The sequence below is a fragment of the Nerophis lumbriciformis genome, linkage group LG27 (genome assembly GCF_033978685.3).
Source record: "Nerophis lumbriciformis linkage group LG27, RoL_Nlum_v2.1, whole genome shotgun sequence".
Taxonomy (NCBI): domain Eukaryota; kingdom Metazoa; phylum Chordata; class Actinopteri; order Syngnathiformes; family Syngnathidae; genus Nerophis; species Nerophis lumbriciformis.
Window position 1 is genome coordinate 9,247,581 of NC_084574.2, and position 24,750 is coordinate 9,272,330.

Sequence of the window (24,750 nt, forward strand, 5' to 3'; positions counted from 1 at the left end):
TATATATATATATATATATATATATATATATATATATATATATATATATATATATATATATTGAAAGAGGAATAAAAATATATAAAATATATATATATTATTATTATTTTATTTTTTTTAAATTGAACAGCAAACATACATTTATAATTCACACAAAATTCAAAGCATTTTCAACATCAAAGAAAGAAAACAAAAGCAAATACAGATGGAGTATTAAATATTAATAAATAATAATAACGGTATTTACGGTATGTATTCGATTTTTCTTGACATCATTGTTGTTGTCACGTGAAAACGTCTGTGATTTGCCAAAGGTAGACAGTAACTAGTTACATCTGTTTTTTTTAAACAATTGAACATATAAACGGCATATATATATATATATATATATATATATATATATATATATATATATATATATATATATATATATATGTATATATACATATATTGAAAGAGGAATAAAAATATATAAAATATATATATTAATATTAATAATATAAATATATGTATTTTTATATATATATTTTTTTTTTTTTTTTTTTTTTTTTTTAATTGAACAACAAACATACATTTATAATTCACACAAAATTCAAGGCATTGCATATATTCACTAGTTTGAGCAATTAACATATTCCTACAAACAACAAATGTTAAAGACAGTAAAGTAAGAGACAATAGATTTTAAAAAATGTAAACTACCCCCAAAAATTTTTTTAAATATGGGCTTATCCATCCATCCATTTCCTACCGCTTATTCCCTTCGGGGTCGCGGGGGGCGCTGGAGCCTATCTCAGCCAAAACAACTCAAATCCATCCAATAAAGACAACAATTTAAGGGCTTTTCTATGTTTTATCATTTTCCAAGATGTTATTAATAATTTGAAATCATTTATCCAATGGGAGAACTCGGGTTTTACTTTCATAAATCCAATTTTATTGATAAAAAAAAATCAGCTTGCAACATTATACTAATAATAATCGTTTCTGGGTTGCTATCTTTCATAAATATTCCAAGTTGGATCTCTTCTCTACTAAATGGGGACAACTTTATACCTTTGTCTTTCAGCCAACCTCTGATACCCTCCCAAAACAAATGCACAGTATCATTCCAAAGATAAATGATTTACATATTCTATATCATACAGACATAACAGTTGCTAACCATAATGTTAATTGTTTTGTTAAAAAAAAAATCACCATTAGGGTAATTTTAAATTGTTTTTTTTTAAACTGTAGGACAAATTGGATATGGAATATATATCGTCCTTATTTTCCCTATTTCTACTATTACATCTACTTGGTGTTACTGTAATTAAGTAGTTTGTGTGTATTTAAATTAAAGTTACCTTTACTCAGAGTAACTCAATTACTTTTTTTACTTGAGTAAATTTTTAGACACGTGCTTACAAGCACAAGTATTGCACTGTACATTTTTAAGAAAAGGCCTTGCACTTTTACCTGCAGTACAACATTATCGTTTTTCTTTTTTTTTTCTTCATTTATTTATTTATTTCAGGCAATGAAATAAAAAAGTACAAAGTTGACAACACATAATAATATAAATTAATATAGTGCAAAAGGTAATGTATAGTATGTAATGCATGTAGTACAACATTGTAGTACTATATTTCTATCGCGTCACATAGTGAAACCCAATATCTAAGTTACATTTAAATCAGTGTGGGTGACAATGGGACTAGGATGGTGTAAGCGGGGATTGAACCTGGAACCCTCAAGTTGCTGGCTATACCACCCCACAAAAAGCCGTAATGTTAGGATGAATTAAATATTAATCTATCTGTGTTGGCCCTGCGATGAGGTGGCGACTTGTCCAGGGTGTACCCTGCCTTCCGCCCGATTGTAGCTGGGATAGGCTCCAGTGCCCCCCGCGACCCCGAAGGGAATAAGCGGTAGAAAATGGATGGATGGATGGATGGATGCATGGATGTCCATAAACATTGTTGCAATGACAAACATGTTGCAAAAAAAAGTTTGAGATTTTTAAAGGTTCTATTGTGAGAAGAAAGTTCCAGTATTACAAGAAAAAAAAGCGTAGGGAATAAAGAATGAATAACATGTCAATGATAAAACAATAAATCTTAGTAATAATAATAATAATAATACATTTTATTTAGTGTAGCGCTTTTCAGAGCACTCAAAGACGCTTTACAGGATAACAAATTTAAATATAAGACTGTTTAAATTAATAATATAAAATACAGGAAATATAAAAGCAGTACATTTTAAAATACATATTAATTAGGGGTGTGGGAAAAATATCGATTCGAATTCGAATCGCGATTCTCACGATGTGCGATTCAGAATCGATTCTCATTTTAAAAAAATCGATTTTATATATATATTTTTTTTAATTTTTTTTAATGTTTAAATGTTTTATTTTTTTAATTAATCAATCCAACAAAACAATACACAGCAATACCATAACAATGCAATCCAATTCCAAAACCATACCCAACCCAGCAACACTCAGAACTGCAATAAACAGCAATTGAGAGGAGACACAAACACGACACAGAACAAACCAAAAGTGGTGAAACAAAAATGAATATTATCATCAACAGTATCAATATTAGTTACAATTTCAACATAGCAGAGATTAAAAATCCCTCATTGACATTATCATTAGACATTTATTAAAAAAAAAAGAAAAAAGAACAATAGTGTCACGGTGGCTTACACTTGCATCGCATCTCATAAGCTTGACAACACACTGTGTCCAATATTTTCACAAAGATAAAATAAGTCATATTTTTGGTTTATTTAATAGTTAAAACAAATTTACATTATTGCAATCAGTTGATAAAACATTGTCCTTTACAATTATAAAAGCTTTTTACAAAAATCTACTACTCTGCTTGCATGTAAGCAGACTGGGGTAGAGGATCTGAAATCCTATGTATTGAATGAATAGAGAATTGTTTTGAATCGGGAAAAAATCGTTTTTGAATCGAGAATCGTGTTGAATTGAAAAAAAATTGTGTGTGTTTTGAAGGTGGGAAGGTCTGGGCAGTCACGGATGGGTTTGGGAAAAGTGTTCCAGAGGGTGGGAGCAGCAATGGAATTAGAAGGCTTAGTACCACAATAATATTTTGTACTTTTACTTCAGTAAATTATTTGTAGCAGTTTATGCCGTTTATGTGCTGCGTTCAAGAACACAAGACTACCCCAGATCTGTGTACCACTGTCCTAGTTATGGATTTAAAAAGTAAATGTACGTAGAAGGGTTTCAATCTGGATTTTTTCTCCCAATCCGCCGTCATGATTAGTATCACGTAAAAGTACAATTTTATTTTACGTTTGGCATATTAATGTGACGTTTTAAATAGAGCGTCAAAGCTTCCGATTTTAGCGAAGGTAGCACGAGCAGCTCTCGCGATAGCACCGATGACCTCACGCTGTGAGAACGCGGGGTAAAACACCGCTAGCATCCACCGGTGTTGTGTCTTTCATCAACGCACAGCAGCACGGAGCAGAAAGTTGTCGAATACACCCAAGACTCGACCAGGGAGCACACTCGTGGACGATATTAAGACAACTTGAAGAGGAATCTCCTATTAAAAAAAAAAAAAAAAAATGTCGGAAATCCTATCCTGCGTGGAACCGCGGGAAGAAGAGCAGATGGAAGTCGAGGAAGCCCCAGGAGCGGAGGTAAGACGGCTATTATTTATTATTCTTAACTTTTATCTATCTTTTTATGCCTCTTTTATTCTTCTTTTTATTTTGCTCATGTCCTAACTTGGTTAATTAAACGTTAGCAGCCACCATTATTAGCCGCCGCTGAGTTCAAGCTAGCATCACAGCACAACTTGCTAGCCGGTTTCATAATAGCGTCACCGCCATTGTTCATTACGCGTGTGTAGTTAACGTGTCTACCTTTTTAAACCAAAACACAACAATTGGTGTTTCTCGCATATTGGGACGAGGTGAGGGATGATAATATTACCCACGAAAGCAGGTCTTTTGTTTTCAGAGAGACAGCGAGTAAGTCAAGCAGGGATGCAAAAGCTGCGCATGCGTATGACTCATTTCTTGTTTCTCTTTGAACTTTTAAGAATCCGACCGTTTTTGTTCAGTATTTGGGGACGCTTACTAATTAGAATCAGATATACTTTAATAATCCCCTGGGGGGAATTAAGATGTTCAGCACAAGCCGATTAAAGATCAGACAAACAACAGGATCGCTGACAGGCAGTGTTGGGTTAGTTACTGAAAACCAGTAACTAGTTACAGTTACTAGTTACTTTATTTCAAAAGTAACTCAGTTACTAACTCAGTTACTTACACCAAAAAGTAATGCGTTACTGTGAAAAGTAACTATTTAGTTACTTCTTTTTTTCTTCTTTTTTTTAAAGCTCCCATTAATGCCCTTTTTGCCTTCATTTCAGTACTGTTATTGCACTGGAGAATAATACAATCTGTTGATCAACTTGACATACATTTTTATTTTCCTTTTAACATAATTAATGAAAAACAGTGCAACATAAAAAGGCATTCCTCATTTCTTTAAACTTGGACCAATGACCATGAATAAAAAACAAGTTAAAGTGCAACATAAGAAGAAACATCATCTTCCTTGAAACATAAAGCCTGACATCTGGAGTGATGCTGCTGTCTTCCACACTTGGAGCCATGGATTGTAGAATACTTGTTTTCAGTGGCAGGATCATTGACACAGATGGTGAAGTTTCAGTGCTCAGTAGAGATGGAACACTTTTGAGGGGTTTAAGCACCTGGAGGACCTCATCTGCCACTCTCACATCATCATCAGACAGGGTGACATTTGTCTTCAGGGTGTTGTGGGTCAATGCAGAGTATAAAGCTGCCTGCTGCTCCAACATATCATAAATGGAGTTCCACCTCGTTGGGACATCATGTATGAGCAGGCAGCTTTAGCATTTCTTGCTTTGTCTTAAGCACATGAGCAGCTGTTGTGCTTGGGTGGAAGTAAGAAACCTTCCTGATCCTCCCAAAGAGGCGCTCCATCCTATTGACTGAGATTCCCTTCTGTGATGCCAAATTCACTACATGTGCAAAGCACCTATCTGTGGTCCCAGTCCTGCCTCATTCTCTGTAATTATTTGATTTTTGGCATTATCACGTGTGACTGGGATATCTTTATCTTCCAGTCCTCCACTGCTTGTGTCAGTACCTGCGCAAGGTGACTCTCGTAGAGGGGGCGTGTCTTCTCATCTCCCAGTCTGCTGTGATGAAGTGAGCGCTTATAGTTCCGCTGGACGTCCACCCGTCTGTCATGAGCGCAACAGATGATGCTCGGGATAGTTCATCCACAACTTTTTTCTGCTCCTGCTCATAAAGATCTGGCACAATCTTATTGTTGAAGTGGGTGCGCGACGGGATGTCGTAACGTGGTTCAAGCACGTTCAGCATGTGTTTAAAACCCTCGTTTTACACAACCGAGTCTGCACTTATAAACACACCGATTCAATGGCGGGGGCGTTCAAGCTCCTCCGTTACTCCGCTCGCCATGACCACGCTGTGTGTGGACTGAACGTGCCAACAACTTTTTTTCCCCACACCCACACACACATAGACCGCGCCTCTTTTCTTCTCTCCGGCTTGTGACAGAGGAAGATTCAGAAGAACGACACCGCAGCGCTTCTGTTTCTAGCCGATACTACATCAAAAGTAACGTAAAATAACGCAGCAACGCATCATGTAGTAACGGTAACTAAATTACTGAATTAAAAAAAAAACGCGTTAGATTACTAGTTACCGCCGAAACTAACGGCGTTACAGTAACGCGTTACAGTAACGCGTTACTTTGTAACGCGTTAGTCCCAACACTGCTGACAGGTCTGCCAACTTCCGGCGCCCCTTACAAAAAAGGCGAGAAACAGGTAAACGCTGGGGGGGGGGGAAACAAAATCAGTCTAAGGCAGTGGTTCTTAACCTTGTTGGAGGTACCGAACCCCACCAGTTTCATATGCGCATTCACCGAACCCTTCTTTAGTGAAAAATAAAATTTTTTTTTTTTTTTCAAATTCAAGAAAAAGTTATGTTTTTTTACAGGTGCACAAAATGAACCGTGCATGAACATCACCTTGTTCAAAGAACAAAACCAACACAGTGCATGAACTCACAACAAATTACACACATTACCACTAATTGATTAACGTGGACCCCGACTTAAACAAGTTGAAAAACGTATTCGGGTGTTACCATTTAGTGGTCAATTGTAGGGAATATGTACTGTACTGTGTAAACTGTACTGTTTCATATAATGTAATCTCTTCCTTTGCAATCTGCTTGTAAAAGTTTCAATCGATCAATCAAACAACCTGCAAATTAGAGGGAACATTGTTTGGGGGTATCCATAATACGCCAATAGGGAGAAGTTTTTATTTACACGATAAGTCGGATGTGTCTTCACCTCCGTGGCGGAGGCTCCGCCGAACCCCTGAGGCTGACTTACCGAACCCCTAGGGTTCGATCGAACCCAGGTTAAGAACCACTGGTCTAAGGCTATGTCTACATTAGGCTGGATAACCCCTTAAACCAGTGGTTCTTAACCTTGTTGGAGGTACCGAACCTCACCAGTTTCATATGCGCATTCACCGTACCCTTCTTTAGTGAAAAATAAAAACTTTTTTTTTTTCAAATTCAAGAAAAAGTTATGTTTTTTTACAGGTGCACAAAATGAACCGTGCATGAGCATCACCTTGTTCAAAGAACAAAACCAACACAGTGCATGAACTCACAACAAATTACACATATTACCATGAATTGATTAACGTGGACCCCGACCGACTTAAACAAGTTGAACCCCACCAGTTTCATATGCACATTCACTGAACCCTTCTTTAGTGAAGAATAAAATGTTTTTTTTTTCATATTCTAAGTAACAAAGACTTAATTTAGAGTTATTTGGACACTAGGGGAACATATTCTAAGTAACAAAGACTTAATTTAGAGTTTTTTGGACACTAGGGGAACATATTCTAAGTACCGGTAACAAAGACTTAATTTAGAATTATTTGGTTAGGGTTGGGGCCAGGGTTAGAGGGTTAGGGTTATAATAAGGCCGTGCCGAATAAGGCATTAATAAGTACTTAAAGACTAGTTAAGAGCCAATATGTTACTAATTTGCATGTTAATAAAAGGGAATAAGCGGTAGTAAATGGATGGATGGATGGAATAAGCAACTAATTAATGGTGAATATGTTCCCCATACTAAAGTGTTACCATGTTTTTTTACTGGTGCACAAAATGAACCGTGCATGAACATCACCTTGTTCAAACAACAAAACCAACACAGCGCATAAACTCACAAGAAATGACACACCTGCTAATCAGTGTGACTTCTGCTGTTGCCCTATCCGTAATACGCCGATAGGGAGAAGTTTGTATTTACACGATGAGTCGGGTGTGTTTTGACCTCCGCCGAACCCCTGAGGCCGACTCACCGAACCCCTAGGGTTCGATCGAACCCAGGTTAAGAACCACTGCCTTAAACGAATAATTATTTAGCCTAAGCCCCGTTTCAACCACACTAAACCAGCGTTTAAGGTCCCCCTCCTCGGGCAAAGTTTTACACGGGTAAGTGCGCCGTGTATTTATTGAATCTCCGGCTCCCGCTCATTGATCGTTTACTGAGTTCAGAGAGGAAGTGACGCCCGAAAGACCGCACCCCTCACAGGAAGCACCACAGCCAGCTTCATAACAAAGATGGAGGCGGATCATCCAGACATGCCCGTGTTTTTTTACTTGGTCTGAGGCAGTATGTCTCTGCAGCACCCAGCATTGTCCCACCCACATAACCATCTGAAAGTATGAATTGTGTCAATCTGTTTTATTAATTATTTCAAATCAAACCTGGTTAAAAAATTCCAGTGTGTGTATTCCACAAAGCCGTGATAATTTTGGTCGCAATAACCATGATATGAAGTTTTCATATTGTTATCTTTACTAAATTATTAATCCATATTCTGCTAAATATTGTGTTCAGAAATTCATACTCATTTTGAAAGTACGTTGAAATGATCAAACCGTAACCAATAGTGCACATACAAATATGATGGTAATTATTAAAAATATGATTAAATATGTTTTTTTATATTACTTTTAGTAATTTATAATGATATGGTTTAGTAATTTTTTTATATTCGTTTTTGTATCATCAGATGTGTGAATTTTCATCAAAGTATGAATTTGTTTTATCCCATTCTTGTCATAATAATTTACCATAAACATTCCATTGCACACATTCTGTACAAGTAATTAAACCTGAATATTATTGTTTTGTTTTAAGGAAAAGTCTGACTCCGATGCTGGCAAGGAATCCTCTTCAGACGCTGGACCTGATGGCCAAGATGCGTCGTCCTCTTCCTCGACCAAAACTAAGGTTTCTATGCCCGGTTATGAAGAGAAAGTGGTGAGGACACCTTTCTTTTGTAGTCTATTCGACAAGTATGTTTGTACTTGGGAAGTGAATAATTGAATGTACATTTTTGTGTGTGTGTGTAGCAAACAGACCGGACCAACAGATTCGACTATCTGTTGAAGCAAACCGAGTTGTTTGCTCATTTCATCCAACCGGCTGCACAGAAGACACCTACGTCCCCGCTGAAGATGAAGCCGGGGCGTCCCCGAATCAAGAAAGACGAGAAACAGAACCTGTTGTCTGCTGGAGAGTGAGTGTATTGGAAATAATCAGTGCCAGGGTCAAACTATCTCCCACTATAGCAACAACACTAACTGAACAGGCGATGTTTGAAGTCACACTCGAGTGTCACATGGATGCTTTACTCTCATTTGTGTGTCCTGTAGCAACCGTCATCGTCGCACAGAGCAAGAAGAGGACGAAGAACTGCTCAGCGAGAGCACCAAGACCACAAACGTCTGCACCCGCTTCGACGATTCGCCCTCATGTAAGTCCTGCTGACAAGTAAGACATACAGTATATGCATGATCAACAACATTAGGCTCACATATTTAATTTTTTTTACAGACGTCAAATCTGGTAAAATGAGGGACTATCAGGTCCGCGGTCTAAACTGGCTCATCTCTTTATACGAGAACGGCATCAACGGCATCCTGGCCGATGAAATGGTCGGCCATCCTTCACACGGTCCAATGTTGTCTATCTACTGTAAGCTGCTCTCTTATACATTTTCTATTTGTGTGTCCTCAGGGTCTGGGAAAGACTCTCCAAACCATTTCTTTGCTGGGCTACATGAAGCACTACAGAAACATCCCCGGGCCGCACATGGTCCTGGTGCCCAAGTCCACCCTCTACAACTGGATGAACGAGTTCAAGAGATGGGTCCCGTCTCTACGCGCTGTCTGCCTCATAGGAGACCGAGACCAGAGGGTAGGAGGTGTTCCAGTTCTACAATATTTTAGTTTCTTGCTGATATGTTAGTAATTTGTGTATGCAACATTGTTGCATTTTTACCACACTGTAATGCAATGTGTCTCTTCTAAAGCACTACAAATATACATCCATCCATCCATTTTCTACCGCTTATCCCTTTTGGGGTCACGGGGGGCGCTGGAGCCTATCTCAGCTACAATCGGGCGGAAGGCGGGGTACACCCTGGACAAGTCGCCACCTCATCGCAGGGCCAACACAGATAGACAGACAACATTCACACTCACATTCACACACTAGGGCCAATTTAGTGTTGCCAATCAACCTATCCCCAGGTGCATGTCTTTGGAGGATACAGTACAGGCCAAAAGTTTGGACACACCTTCTAATTCAATGTGTATTCTTTATTTTCATGACTTTTTACATTGTAGATTGTCACATCAAAACTATGAATGAACACATGTGGAGTTATGTACATAACAAAAAAAGGTGAAATAACTAAAATCATGTTTTATATTCTATTTTCTTCAAAATAGCCACCCTTTGCTCTGATTACTGCTTTGCACACTCTTGGCATTCTCTCGATGAGCTTCAAGAGTTAGTCACCTGAAATGGTTTTCACTTCACTGGTGTGCCTTATCAGAGTTGATTAGTGAAATTACTTGCCTTATCAATGTGTTTGGACCATCAGTTGTGTTGTGAATGAGAAGGTGTGCCCAAACTTTTGGCTTGTACTGTATATCTGAAAAAATTAAACAAAGTTGTGACTTTAGAAACAGCGACTAAAATATATTTAAAAAATTAACCATACAGTTGTCCCTCGCAAAATCGCGCTACAAAGTTTGTGACTTCAAGCCAATGTTTTTCTTAAAGTATATTCTATTTGTTTTTGGCATTTTAAGCACAAAATATTGATACTACAGTAGTATTGGCCGCTAAATTAGACCAAACCAATCAGAGCGCGCTTTGTGGCCACTGATTGGCTCTTCCTCATACCGGATTAAATGAGTGTAAAGGACTGAATGAGTGTTATTTCATGTCTAGATTGCTCTCCTAATGTTAAGAAAAAACTGTAATTGGAAGGTGTTAAACAGTTTATTTATTGCTCTAGCTATAAACATCAGGGTTTCCCCCATATTGCCAATATATCTGGTGGTGTGGGTGTGATGGTGACATTATAATTCACAAATTTGCGAGGATGTATTTATTTTCTTTAAAAATGCAAAAAATGTTTAAAATACATATAGAAACAAATTTTGTAATTAATTATAGTTACCGTACCATATATTATTTTCTTATACCGTTTTCCTGTATTTGCCAGTTGTACTTTGTTGAGAATGTTTCTTGAGACTTCTCCAATCATTTTTAGTAACATTTTCTTTACTAAAACTCACCAGCATATTTAATATTTTTCTGGTGTTATTGGAGACTGTACCCGTGTTTAAAGACTCTCTACTTCTGTCACTGCACTCCATGTCCGCGATGAGCAGCAGCGAACCTGACGTCGCACTTGCTTTGCGCTGCTGTTCCAACTGCATTTTGTCTCCTTGAACGAGCGCTACAGTCCTCTTAATATTTGCATATTACACATTATAAATAAGATTATTAGATATTACATATATTAAAATATGTCCACCTTGCCTGCATGCTGCCTCCGCCCCAGACAGTGCATCTTGCCTGCGTCATAACAGCATCTTGGTTTAGCAGTGCCGTTTTTGTTTTCCAAAAGTTTTTTTTTGGCAGATTAATTGGTGGTGCATCATTAGCCAATAGTTTGCAAATATTAGGCTATAAACATCCATTCATACAGTGCATTTTTAAAATTTGTTGTTAAGTAAAACCCCTTATTTTTAAGGTGTTGCGGTTTTTGTTTTTGCATTGGCGGGCTGCCACGATCAATGATAATTAAGGTAAACACTGAACTTTTTTTATTAATATTTTGCGGAAAATAATTTTAGGTGGGCAGCACGGTGGAACAGGGGTTAGTGCGTCTGCCTCACAATACGAAGTTCCTGGGTTCGATCCTGCGCTCGGGATTTTTCTGTGTGGAGTTTGCATGTTCTCCCCGTGACTGCGTGGGTTCCCTCCGGGTACTCCGGCTTCCTCCCACCTCCAAAAACATGCACCTGGGGATAGGTTGATTGGGAACACTAAATGGTCCTTAGTGTGTGAACGTGGGTGTGAATGTTGTCTGTCTATCTGTGTTGGCCCTGCGATGAGGTGGCGACTTGTCCAGGGTGTACCCCGCCTACCGCCCGAATGCAGCTGAGATAGGCTCCAGCGACCCCGAAAGGGATAAGCGGTAGAAAATTGATGAATGGATAATTTTAGGTACAAAACCAATTAACAGCAATAAACAAGGATTAACTGTATTTATTATTTTCATTAAAAAAACGCAAAAAGATTCCAGTGTGTGTGTGTATACACACTTTTTGAGCACATTCAACAATTCCGTGATAATAACTGATCGCTTTGGTCAAAATATCCATATGTCTTGACACCCTAATTATGACTCTATTCTCTTACAATTCCCCTCACTTTATTCTCATAGTTCCTTGTTTATTCTTATAATATACTATACTCTTGTCTTCATTGTGACCCTAATACTCAAGTCAATCAAACGATGATTCCTTTCAGACGGCCCTCATCAGAGACGTGCTGCTGCCGGGCGAATGGGACGTGTGCGTGACGTCTTATGAGATGCTCATCATCGAGAAGGCAGTGTTCAAGAAGTTCAACTGGAGATACCTGGTCATCGACGAAGCCCACAGGATCAAGAACGAGAAGTCAAAGGTGAAGAAGAAGCCCCAATCACCAAATCATGCAGAGATTCCACTGTTGTTTATAAGAAGTCCCCACAAATCCAATGTTTCCACACAGTTGTCCGAGATCGTGCGAGAGTTCAAGACCACAAATCGCCTTCTGCTGACCGGAACGCCTCTGCAGAACAACCTCCACGAATTGTGGGCTCTGCTCAACTTCCTGCTCCCCGACGTCTTCAACTCGTCAGAGGTGAGTTTTGGAAAACCACTCGTCTGATAATTTAATCATGCTGACAATGTTTGCTAATGTTGCTTTTTAGGACTTTGATTCCTGGTTTGACACCAACAACTGCTTGGGCGATCAGAAGCTGGTGGAACGTCTTCACACCGTATGTTAGAAATATGCAACAATAGCACAAATGCTCACATTGTAACCTCATTTTCATCCCTTTTTTTGTGCGCGAATAGGTGCTGCGCCCTTTCTTGCTCCGGCGTATAAAAGCCGATGTAGAGAAGACACTCCTACCGAAAAAGGAGATCAAGATGTACGTGGGCCTCAGTAAAATGCAGCGGGAATGGTAAGCACATTTTACAGGACAACATTGTAGCACTGTTAGCCATATTTTCCTGTTGGCTGATCATCGTCACGTCCCCTGCCAGGTACACAAAGATCCTCATGAAGGACATCGACATCCTGAACTCAGCCGGCAAGATGGACAAGATGCGTCTGCTCAACGTTCTCATGCAGCTGAGGAAGTGCTGCAACCACCCTTACCTGTTCGACGGCGCCGAGCCCGGCCCGCCTTACACCACCGACCTCCACCTGGCGGTCAACAGCGGCAAGATGGTGGTGCTGGAGAAGCTGTTGCCCAAAATGAAGGAGCAGGGTAAGTCTGTGGCAGTACATTACATTACATTAGTACACCTTATCAATCAATCAAACTTTATTTATGTAGCACTTTTCATACACAGGCAACTGGTAACACAAAGTGCTTTACACCCCAAAAAGAAAGAAGAGAAGAAAACACACACGCAGCACTATTGACAATAGCAAAATAAGGCATGGCACTGAGGATTGAGGAAAAAAACGATCTTTGAAGCGTCCACACTGAAAAATAACTAAAATTAACGGCATCTAAAAATTTTTTATAAAACATATTTTAAAATAAACGTAAAAATAAAACATTAATAACTTAACCAGAAAATTCACGCAGAAATGTTGATGGGCCTGCTATCACTGCCCTGAACCTCTGGCCGGGGGTCGTCGGAAGCTGTCATACTTTGATGATGGTGCCGATTGTCTGAATCCGTGAGTTTTAGGTGTAAACCGTACAAAAAGATTTACAGAGCTAGCCTAAAACATTAGTATGCGCACATTAAGTAGTAATGTAGTAGTAGTGCCAGCAAGCTTTTTTGTGATTTAGGGCAGTGGTCCCCAACCACCGGGCCGCACAAGAAATTATAAAAAAATAAATCTTTTTTTTTTTTTTTTTTTTAAATCAACATAAAAAACACAAGATACACTTACAATTAGTGCACCAACCCAAAAACCCCCCCTCCCCTATTTACACTCATTCGCACAAAATAGTTGTTTCTTTCTGTTATTAATATTTCTGGTTCCTACATTAAATATCAATAGTCTGCAGGGATACAGTCCGTAAGCACGCATGATTGTATTTTTTATGACCAAAAAAACCACCCCCACCCCCCGGTCCGTGGGACAAATTTTCAAGCGTTGACCCGTCCGCAGTTACAAAAAGGTTGGGGACCACTGATTTAGGGATAAACACCTTCCACGCCACCCTGAGAATAATGATGTTTAAGTTTATATGTAGACTGCAGGGGTCTGAGAATGATCTTATTGTACAGATAACCAATCCTAGGTGTAGTTCTGTTAGGTACCAATCGTATATATGGAAACACTGGTATCTGTGCCTTTTATTGAATGTGTAGACACATTCTTAAAGTATATATATATATATATATATATATATATATATATATATACTTCATTTTTATTTTTTTATTGCTGCTTGTATTTATTTATTACCGTAGATGCCTTTTACTGAATATGACCAGGTACTGTTTTTAATATTATTTGATAATGCCTTTTATACCGTATTTTCCGCACTATAAGGCGCACCTAAAAACCACACATTTTCTCAAAAGCTGACAGTGCGCCTTATAACCCGGTGCGCTTTATATATGGATAAATATTAAGATTCATTTTCATAAAGTTTAGGTCTCGCAACTACGGTAAACAGCCGCCATCTTTTTTCCCCGTAGAAGAAGCGCGCGGTGCATGCTGGGATATGTGACGTTTCATTTCCATTTGTGTGTTTATGTAAAGACCCCAAAATGGCTCCTATTAAGTGTGTTGTCTGTCTAATTATAAATAATGCAGACGAGGCGTGTTAACTGAGTTCTCAACGTTTTCTCACAGCGTGCTCATAACCACATTCTAACTGCCAGCATACAACAACGCTTCTCAGGGCTACCGCGCATGCTCGTAACTATCGTTGCATGCTGGGTAGTGTAGTTGTTATATTTGCTAGCTCATAACAGCACATTGAGAGACACGCTTACGCGCTTAATTCAATACTCGCCGTCATTCCGGGTGGATTGACAAAAGACCTCCAGCCGCTAGATATTGGTGTCAACAGGGCATTCGAAGCTAGACTGCTAACTGCGTGGGAACTTCTCAGGGCTACCGCGCATGCTCGTAACTATCGTTGCATGCTGGGTAGTGTAGTTGTTATATTTGCTAGCTCATAACAGCACATTGAGAGACACGCTTACGCGCTTAATTCAATACTCGCCGTCATTCCGGGTGGATTGACAAAAGACCTCCAGCCGCTAGATATTGGTGTCAACAGGGCATTCGAAGCTAGACTGCTAACTGCGTGGGAACTTCTCAGGGCTACCGCGCATGCTCGTAACTATCGTTGCATGCTGGGTAGTGTAGTTGTTATATTTGCTAGCTCATAACAGCACATTGAGAGACACGCTTACGCGCTTAATTCAATACTCGCCGTCATTCCGGGTGGATTGACAAAAGACCTCCAGCCGCTAGATATTGGTGTCAACAGGGCATTCGAAGCTAGACTGGATGACAGAAGGCGAACACACCTTCACTAAGACGAGGAGGCAGCGCCAGACGACGCCAACATCTGCCAGTGGATCGTAAATTTGCCCAACTTTTCACTTCGGACACCGAAGACGAAGGATTTACGAATGAAGAATAACTTCAGAAAGTGAGCGCTATGTTTATTTTGTGTGTTGTGACATTAACGTTCGAGCAACATTATGTTGCTATTGCTCTGCACTATTTTGAATTTTACTATGTTTGTGATTGCACATTTGCGTACATTTTGGGAGTGAACAGAGTTGTTAGAACGCTGGTTTTTAATATATTATTAAAGTTTGACTGACCTATCTGACTGTTTTTTTGACATTCCCTTTAGCGCAGCGTAGGCGCGGCTTATAGTCCGGGGCGGCTTATTGGTGGACAAAGTTATGAAATATGCCATTCATTGAAGGTGCGGCTAATAATCCGGTGCGCCTTATAGTGCGGAAAATACGGTACTTTATTTTGTTTGTTTTATGTACTTAATGTGAATGTATGTCTACTTTGACATTGGAGTCTGCAATAAAAGTTTGATGATTAAAATGCTTACACTTAGCATGTGTGCTAACGATGGTATGCTAACAGTTAGCATGTCTCACATTTCAAGTAACACAGCTGTAAGGTGTATGGCTGCGGAAATAGAGGAAAAAAGTGTAAAATTAGATTAAATTAGATGTTGGCATGCTTAGGTTAGCTTGCTAGCATGCTATCGTTTGAATGCTATGAGTGTCACATACCAAGTTATATGACTCTGGGGTAAACGGTTGCAAAAAACATAACATTGAGAAAATAATAGTTGTAGTAATAGATAAATAAATATAATAATAATAAAAAAAATAACATCAGTGAACAGCCTGGATGAAAAGGTTTTGTCTTTAAACTTAAAAAAAAAACAGTCTGTGCAGTTTTGAGGTGGGGGCCATAGTGGCTTAATGCCGCCCCACCGTGGGTCTTTGTTTTGGTAGTTTGTAAAGATAAAAGTTTTGTTGCCAGAGGACCTCAGGATCTGCGAGGGTTGATGTGGTAAAAGCAGGTCGAAGTGATAAGAAGGCGCAAGGCCATTAAGACATTTAAAAACTAATAAAAAAAACTTAGAAAATCAACCCATGAAATGACCGGGGCAGCCAATGCAGCGACTTTAAAACTGGTGTAATGTTTATTGATATTTTCATTCATCCAGGTCATTGTAATATCAGGGCATTCAATCCTTAGCAACTGGACTATTTGGTTTGTCTTAGAAGACATTTTGCCTTTCATCCAAGTAGGCTTCATCAGTTCATGCCCATAGACATAAGTTGGTCAGATCTAGTCTGGTGTAATGTGCTTCATAGTCCAAACGACAAGAAATAAAATCATACATTAGCAGCTTCGTGTTGGTCTGAGAGAGAATGGGCAAACTCTGGCTATCTTCTTAGATGGTAAAAAAATATTTTTGGTATGTGGGATAAAAGTCAGCGCGGAGTCAAAAATCCCGCACAGGTTTTTCGTGGATTGTGTTTCTTTAAAATCTTAATCGTGGTAAAAGTGTCTTCCTCTGGCCTGCAGGACCTATAATTTCTAACTTTTGGGAGGAACCTTATTCTCAGCTGACAAGAGTTTCAGAAAACTTGGGTTTCACTTCATGGTCACAACCAGCAGAGGGCGCATTTGAGTTAGGCACATATATTTTGCTCACTGAACAAAGTTTATTGTTACAATGCAGAATAAACAAGGATTGGTTTGACTCAATGGACTGAGCTTCCCAATGTATTCTGACAATTAATGTAGCATTTCATTTGTTGCTTGGCAGATTTCTCAAGTTTCCAACAATAACAGTAGTTGGAGTTACTTTATCCTGTTAGTGTTAAAGTGTGACATTTTTAGTGACGAGAATTAGCTCAAATATATTTTAATTAAGCATGTTTTTCTTTATTTTGTACAGTCGTCACTCGTCACATTGTGGTTTGAAGTTTGCACTCTATCACAGAATTTTTGAAAGCATATTCTACGCATTTTTGGCCTATATTAAGCATTTCCCAGCATAAAATTGGCAACGTTAACTAAAGCTATGTCGATCTCCAGTGATAAGCTATTGCTGGAGAGGAAGACCGGATATTTTGAGTTTGAGTTTGAGTTTTTTGGAACATGCAAGCATACAACATGATGCATCACAATCTCCAGTTTCTCTTTTCAACATGTTCGAAAAGGAGTAGGAAGAATCAGAGCTTATTTAATCCTACCCCTTTTCTTTTACATAACAGTTGCTAAAACTTTTGTTCACTTCCTGTTCTCAATTTATTCACAATATACTCCATAAGTAATCACAATCAAAATAAGTAAATAAATAATAATTGGTGAAGTAAGTTACATTTCATATGTTGAGATAAGTAAGATTATTTTGAGAGTGAAAGAATGAAAGAATGGATGAGTTAAATAAATTCAGAATGTTTATCATGGTTCTTCTTTGTACTTTGTAAACGCTTTAAGTTTGAAGAGTTTCTTGAAGTGGATCATATTAGTACATTGTTTGATTGCTTTGCTTAATCCATTCCATAATTTAATTACACATACTGATATACTGAAGGTCTTAAGTGTTGTACGTGCATACAAACGTTTTAAATTACATTTCTCTCTAAGATTATATTTCTCCTCTTTTTTTGAGAAGAATTGTTGTATATTCTTGGGTAGCAGGTTATAGTTTGCTTTGTGTATAACTTTAGCTGTTTGCAAATTCACTATGTCGTAGAATTTCAGTATCTTTGATTCAATAAATAAAGGATTTGTATGTTCTCTATATCCAACATTATGTATTATTCTAACTGATCTTTTTTGTAACACCGTTAATGAATGAAGTGTACTTTTGTAATTATTTCCCCATATTTCTACACAGTAACTCAGATATGGTAACACTAGTGAGCAGTAGAGAATATGAAGTGATTTTTTGTCTAGAACATGTTTTGCTTTATTCATTATTGACGTGTTTCTTGCTGCTTTATGTTGTATATTTTTTACGTGAGATTTCCAGTTCAATTTATCATCAATCATTATACCAAGAAATTTGGTTTCATTTACTCTTTCAATTTCTATTCCGTCTATTTGTATTTGTGTTTGACTTTCTCTTCTACTGTTACCAAATAGCATTATTTTAGTTTTACTGAGATTCAACGATAGTCTGTTTTTGTCAAACTATCTTTTTAATTTGTTAATTTCTTCTGTTATTATTTGTAGTATCTTCTGTGTGTTCTCTCCTGAACAAAACGCTGTTGTATCATCCGCAAATAATACCAACTTTAAATCTTTTGTACCTTTACAAATGTCATTTATATAGAGATTGAATAATTTAGGTCCTAGTATTGATCCCTGAGGTACACCACAGGATATATTTAGCGTTGTAGACGTGTGTTCGCCTAGCTTTTGGTTGGCTTGAGGAGCTTCATTCTGACATTCACTATGCAAAGTAGCGGCCGGGATGCTCGTAACTCAAATTTAAGCTTGTAGCTTAAAGCATAACAAGAAGCTAAGGGACAGCTAATATCTCAAAATACTCGTAAGTTGGGCTGCCGCTGTATTTTAAAGTTTAAAAAGACAACATTTATGGTATTCAGTAATAAAAGAAATATAGAACTTAGTCTATCCATAAACAATGTGAAAAAATTGAGAAGGTGTCTGAAATCAGATTTCTTGATGAAAAGTTGACATGGAAAGCTCATATATTGCATGTGAAAAATAAGGTATAAAAGCTTATTTATTTTGAACAAGGTTAAATACAGTTTCCCGTATAACACAATGAGAATGTTATATTGCTCAATTATTCTACCTTATTTCAATTATTGTGCAGAAATATGGGGAAATACATATCACAGCAACATAATGCCTTTATTTCTTTCACAGAAAAGAGTAATTTGTATTATTTTTCAAGTAGGATACAGAGACCACACAAATCCACTCTTCATTAGGGCAGGATTATTAAAACTAAAGGACATTGTCGAATTGCATACTCTATTAGTGATGTTCAAAGCTAGAAATAGAGTTCTTACGAAGGACTTACGAAAGTTATTTGTGTTCGCGTCTGAAGATGAGCACCACAGAAGGCCGTATGATTTTAAACATCCAAGAGTGCGAACAAATTTGAAACAAATGTGCTTGTTTGTTGCTGGTGTGAAAGCATGGAATTCTCTAAATAAAGACTTGAAAAGTGGCAAGAATATTTTAGAATTTAAAAAGAGTTACAAAAAGAGACAACTGGAATTATATCAAACTGATTTTTGATTTTGACTGGACGTGCCATTGTGAAAATGCTTAAACGAAAATTAAAAAGTATGTTGGTGTTGGTGGAGGGAACAGTGATGAAGTCATCTAAAATAATTTGTGTTAAAAAGGGGGCAGATAAATATAAGAATATTCTTCTTACATCTGCTCCTTTCTGATCATGGAAATGTATAAGAAACAAAAAAACAATGAAAGTGTCAACTGTAAGTGGCTTGTATATATGCATTTTCATGAAATGAATAAAAAGAAATGATGAAAAGTTTTTAATGCTAAGAACGTTCACTCTTTTCTGTTCTCTAAAATAGTGTTTTAAGCATTTATTTGGCAGGTCATGGATTTTTTTGTTAAATGTTTCCTTCTTAGTGTTTATAAATCCGTGTAGATTGAAGATTTTGCTGAACCATAAAATGTTGGCATTTTAGAAATATCCTAATATACTTTGATTTACGCCACTTTTTTCTTCCAGGCTCTCGCGTGCTCATCTTCAGCCAGATGACCAGGGTTCTGGACATCTTGGAGGACTACTGCATGTGGAGGAACTACGGCTACTGTCGCCTGGACGGTCAGACACCACACGAGGAGAGACAGGTGCCAAATAATTGTACTGTCCACAGAAAAAAAACAAAATGAGTTGTGATCATAACACAAAGCCTTTTGTCACATGTTTCAGATCTCCATCAATGCGTACAACGAGCCCAATAGCAGTAAGTTCATCTTCATGCTGAGCACCAGAGCCGGCGGCCTCGGTATCAATCTGGCCACCGCCGATGTCGTCATCCTCTACGACTCGGACTGGAACCCCCAAGTCGACCTTCAGGCTATGGTCCGTACTCATAATTGCTTCACAAACGGGACTTACGGAGCTGCATCTGACGTATTTGGTGTTGTCCCCTCACAGGATCGAGCTCACAGAATCGGTCAGCTGAAGCAGGTACGCGTCTTCCGCTTCATCACGGAGAACACTGTCGAGGAGAGGATCGTGGAGAGGGCCGAGATGAAGCTGCGCTTGGACTCCATCGTCATCCAGCAAGGTGAGCACTATACTGAGAGCAAACAATCTGAATCAGCTCTAAGGTTTATTTATCCACCCATTTATGAGTTGGTACACTGCTTCTTGGTTCAAGGAGGATAATCTCAACCAATCGTGACTCATCAAAGTAAACGACCAACCAATCATGGATGTTCTTAAACGTGCTTCTTGGAAGGAGGAAGGGGAGGGGTTTAGTAGCCCGTGGCGGGGAGCGGAGATCAAGGAACACAACAAATAAGCGGCGATTGGTCATTTTAACGCATACATGCCAACCTTGAGACCTCCGATTTCGGGAGGGGGTGGGCGTGGTCGGGGTGGGACGGGGGCGTGGCTAAAAGGGGAGGAGTATATTTACAGCTAGAATTCACCAAGTCAAGTATTTCACATATATATATATATATATATATATATATATATATATATATACATATATATATATATATATATAGCTAGAATTCACTGAACGTCAAGTATTTCTTATATATATATATAAGAAATACTTGACGTTCAGTGAATTCTAGTTATATATATATATATATATATATATATATAAATAAAAGAAATACTTGAATTTCAGTGTTCATTTATTTACACATATACACACACATAACACTCATCTACTCATTGTTGAGTTAAGGGTTGAATTGTCCATCCTTGTTCTATTCTCTGTCACTATTTTTCGAACCATGCTGAACACCCTCTCTGATGATGCATTGCTGTGTGGCACGCACAAAAGTGCTTTCATCAAATGCACTAGATGGCAGTATTGTCCTGTTTAAGAGTGTCACAACATTGCTGTTTACGGCAGACGAACTGCTTTACGGTATACAAAAAAGTGACTGCTGTTGTTGTGTGTTGTTGCCACGCTGGGAGGACGTTAATGAAACTGCCTAACAATAAACCCACATAAGAAACCAAGAACTCGCCCTCCATCATTCTATAGTTATAACGTGATTGGGCAGGTACGCTTTTTTATATTGTGGAGGACCTGTGTCCGCCTGAATTTTGGGAGATTTTCGGGAGAAAATGTGTCCCGGGAGGTTTTCGGGAGAGGCGCTGAATTTCGGGAGTCTCCCGGAAAATCCGGGAGGGTTGGTAAGTATGTTTTAACGTGAAATAAATTGTATCGATATTACTATATTTTCTTAATTTATATCTTCTTTAAAAATATATCGATACATCTTACAAAGTCAATATATCGCCAAGCCCTAGGCTAAGTCTTTGTTAGCAAAAATTGCACTTAAATAAATATTAAACATCTTGAAAAGGGTCAGGCGTTTTTGTTTTTTGCCATTTCGTCTTTCGAATTCGGCATACGGGCTCGTTCCCCAGTGTTGTTAATCTTTGCTCATTCGGTTTGAAGCCAAAATATTCCCACAATGGGACATTTGGCTTTGCAATCATATGTTCTCCTCCTAGTTTTTGTTATCTTGCTGAGTTTGTCACTGGCGAGGCTCTGTCGCTTTTGTAAGCTAGCAGCCTCGTCTTTATTCACAAAGACAAAAGTTTGTGGATGACTAACAAGGGGATTCACTCCCTACATTTAATTCTGCGATTGAACGAGCGTGTTCAGGTGCTGAAAGCGATGCACAGAGTGAATCCTCTTGCACCCTGTTTAACATGGATAGAGGAAGAAAAGAAACACATAGATGGTAGTTATTTATGTCAGCATACTTATGCCGTTAATTATGGGCCTGCTGCAATGCAAGCAGCCCATATTGTATTACTGCTCATACTTCAAGTTTTATTATTATAGTTCCTCACGTTTCTCTTACGATTAATACAAGACGAACCGGCCAACGAACCCCCACATATGTTATACCGTCGGAAAAGTCTCGTTCCCGCCGACGGGGTTACTTTAAGTTGGGAACATTTTGTGTTACCATGGTGACGCTATTCACGAATAATTTAATAAATGGGCCAATTTAATGGGTACATACCCTTTTAACAAAAGGGGTATGTACAAAAAGACAGGATTACCTCCTTGTAGCTCAACCCATACCATATTTTTTGGAGTATAAGTCGCACCGGCCGAAAATGGATAATAAAGAAGGAAAAAAAACATATATAAGTCACACTGGAGTATAAGTCGCATATTTTTTGGGGAAATGTATTTGATAAAAGCCAACACCAAGAATAGACATTTGAAAGGCAATTTAAAATAAATAAAGAATAGTGAACAACAGGCTGAATAAGTGTACGTTATATGATGCATATATAACCAACTGGTATGTTAACGTAACATATTATGGTAAGAGTCATTCAAATAACTATAACATATAGAACATGCTATACGTTTACCAAACAATCTGTCACTCCCATGAAATCTTATACGTCTAGCATACCTGCCAACTACTCCGGTTTTCCCGTAATTAGTACGGTTTTCATCAACCTATACCGGGTTACGGTTGCAGTGATAAAAAATACGGTTTTTCATTAATTAAAAAAATTTTTTTTTTTAAAGTTTTATTCACGAAATCGCGTAACAACAATGACAATCGACACTGCTTCCCGTAACTTCCTATCGAGCCATTCCGAATGCCATGCGCGAGGCTATTTATAGCACCGCTGCCAAGCACGAGGCACCTGTTGCCATTGTTTCCAAACGAGCGAACGATCATGGAATCAGCCGGAGAAAAATCGCAAACGAGTCTTAAACCGAAAAGAAAACTGCAGTCATTCCGTGAAGAATATTCAAAAGCCTATCCGGGAATAATTATCCGTTCCAAAAAGGGTGAAAACTACGCGAATTGCACCTTGTGCAGACAAGATTTTTCGATCGGACACGGAGGAATTAGCGATGTAAAAGACCACGTTGGGACAAATAAACACAAGTCTCATGCCGTTGCTAGCGATACACGTGGAAAACTTTCAACGTTTTTCGTCGCCCAAACAGATTCTTTGGATACATTTGGATTTTAGCCACAAAAAGGTAATGACACCAATGTTATCTATTGGAATTATTTAGTACTGTTATACTGTTAAAAGTGTTTATACTATTTATGCTTTCAAGTCCAAGTTGAAGAAATCTTGTTAAATGTTGACAGCATAACTACCAAAATACAGAAGTATGTCCTTAATATTTTTGCAGTGCTATTTCTGTTGAAAAGTTCAAATGATTACATTAGAGATGTGATGTGCCACTTTTCAAGTGTCTGATGGCTTCAATTAATTTTCATTAATTTTTCATATTTTGAATTCTTTTGAAAGGCTTACAAAAAAACTACATTTGAATTGTAATTCCATGCTATTGACAGGACTATTAATTTTAATGAAGTTAGCTTACCATGTTTACAGTATGATAATTGTGATAGAAATGTGAATTTTCGGCACAGAATATTTTTTACAATTGAACAAGGCAGTAGATTATACAAGCTTGGACAGAAAGTTAATAATGACACCAATTTTTTTTTAAATGGAATTGTTTAGTACTGTTTTACCATTTGTTTACTGTAAAAAGTGTTTATACTGTTTATACTTTCAATTAACAAATTGAAGTCTTGTGAAAGGTTGACAGGATAACTGGCATTAACTGTCAAAATAATTTCAAACTATTGAAGTTAGCTTACAGAATAAACATGTCAATCAACCCATATGATTTTTGCTGTAATATTTTTGTTTTGAAAAGTCACTGTGACTGATAGAAAAGTGATGGTTTTAGCAACATTTTAACCTGTCTGAATGCTAATAATCATTTTGCGTCGGGGGGGGGGCGAAGCCTGAACCCCCCACCAGGACTTTGTCCTGGACCTACCGGGGCCTGCAACCCCTGGACCCTGGCTACTAGGTTTTTCTGATTTCAAAAGTTGGCAGGTATGGTCTAGTCTCTTACGTGAATGAGCTAAATAATATGATTTGATATTTTACGGCAATGTGTTAATCATTTCACACATAAGTCGCTCCTGAATATAAGTCGCACCCCGGGCCAAACTATGAAAAAAACTGCGGCTTATAGTCCGAAAAATACGGTACTGATTATCGGCCCAGGCCTACTGTCGGGCACTACAAGCTTTATTCCAGATGAAGCACACATTCAAGTAGTATAAATCTCAACAGGCCGACTTGTGGATCCGAGCGCCAACAAGCTGGGCAAAGACGAGATGCTGTCCATCATCCGTCACGGCGCCACGCACGTGTTTGCCTCCAAGGAGAGCGAGATCACAGACGACGACATCGACGCCATCCTGGAGAGGGGAGAGAGGAAGGTGAGTCTGCACGTGCCGCACAA

At 38.3% G+C, this 24,750-nt stretch overlaps 1 protein-coding gene across 1 annotated transcript in view; it reads left to right on the top strand.

Moving 5' to 3' along the window:
* Positions 1-3,391: 3,391 nt before the first annotated feature.
* The window catches only part of smarca5 (SNF2 related chromatin remodeling ATPase 5), a 29,739-nt gene continuing 8,380 nt past the window's right edge, over positions 3,392-24,750 (top strand). Inside the window, exons 1-15 of the mRNA XM_061922902.2 lie at positions 3,392-3,672; positions 8,294-8,416; positions 8,509-8,675; positions 8,812-8,912; positions 8,993-9,093; positions 9,176-9,355; positions 11,993-12,148; positions 12,236-12,367; positions 12,438-12,506; positions 12,586-12,695; positions 12,778-13,004; positions 19,959-20,080; positions 20,163-20,315; positions 20,391-20,523; positions 24,579-24,727. Of these exons, the coding sequence (XP_061778886.1) occupies positions 3,598-3,672; positions 8,294-8,416; positions 8,509-8,675; positions 8,812-8,912; positions 8,993-9,093; positions 9,176-9,355; positions 11,993-12,148; positions 12,236-12,367; positions 12,438-12,506; positions 12,586-12,695; positions 12,778-13,004; positions 19,959-20,080; positions 20,163-20,315; positions 20,391-20,523; positions 24,579-24,727 (1,998 nt within the window). The 5' untranslated portion in view covers positions 3,392-3,597. The remainder of the gene's footprint in view (positions 3,673-8,293; positions 8,417-8,508; positions 8,676-8,811; positions 8,913-8,992; positions 9,094-9,175; positions 9,356-11,992; positions 12,149-12,235; positions 12,368-12,437; positions 12,507-12,585; positions 12,696-12,777; positions 13,005-19,958; positions 20,081-20,162; positions 20,316-20,390; positions 20,524-24,578; positions 24,728-24,750) is intronic.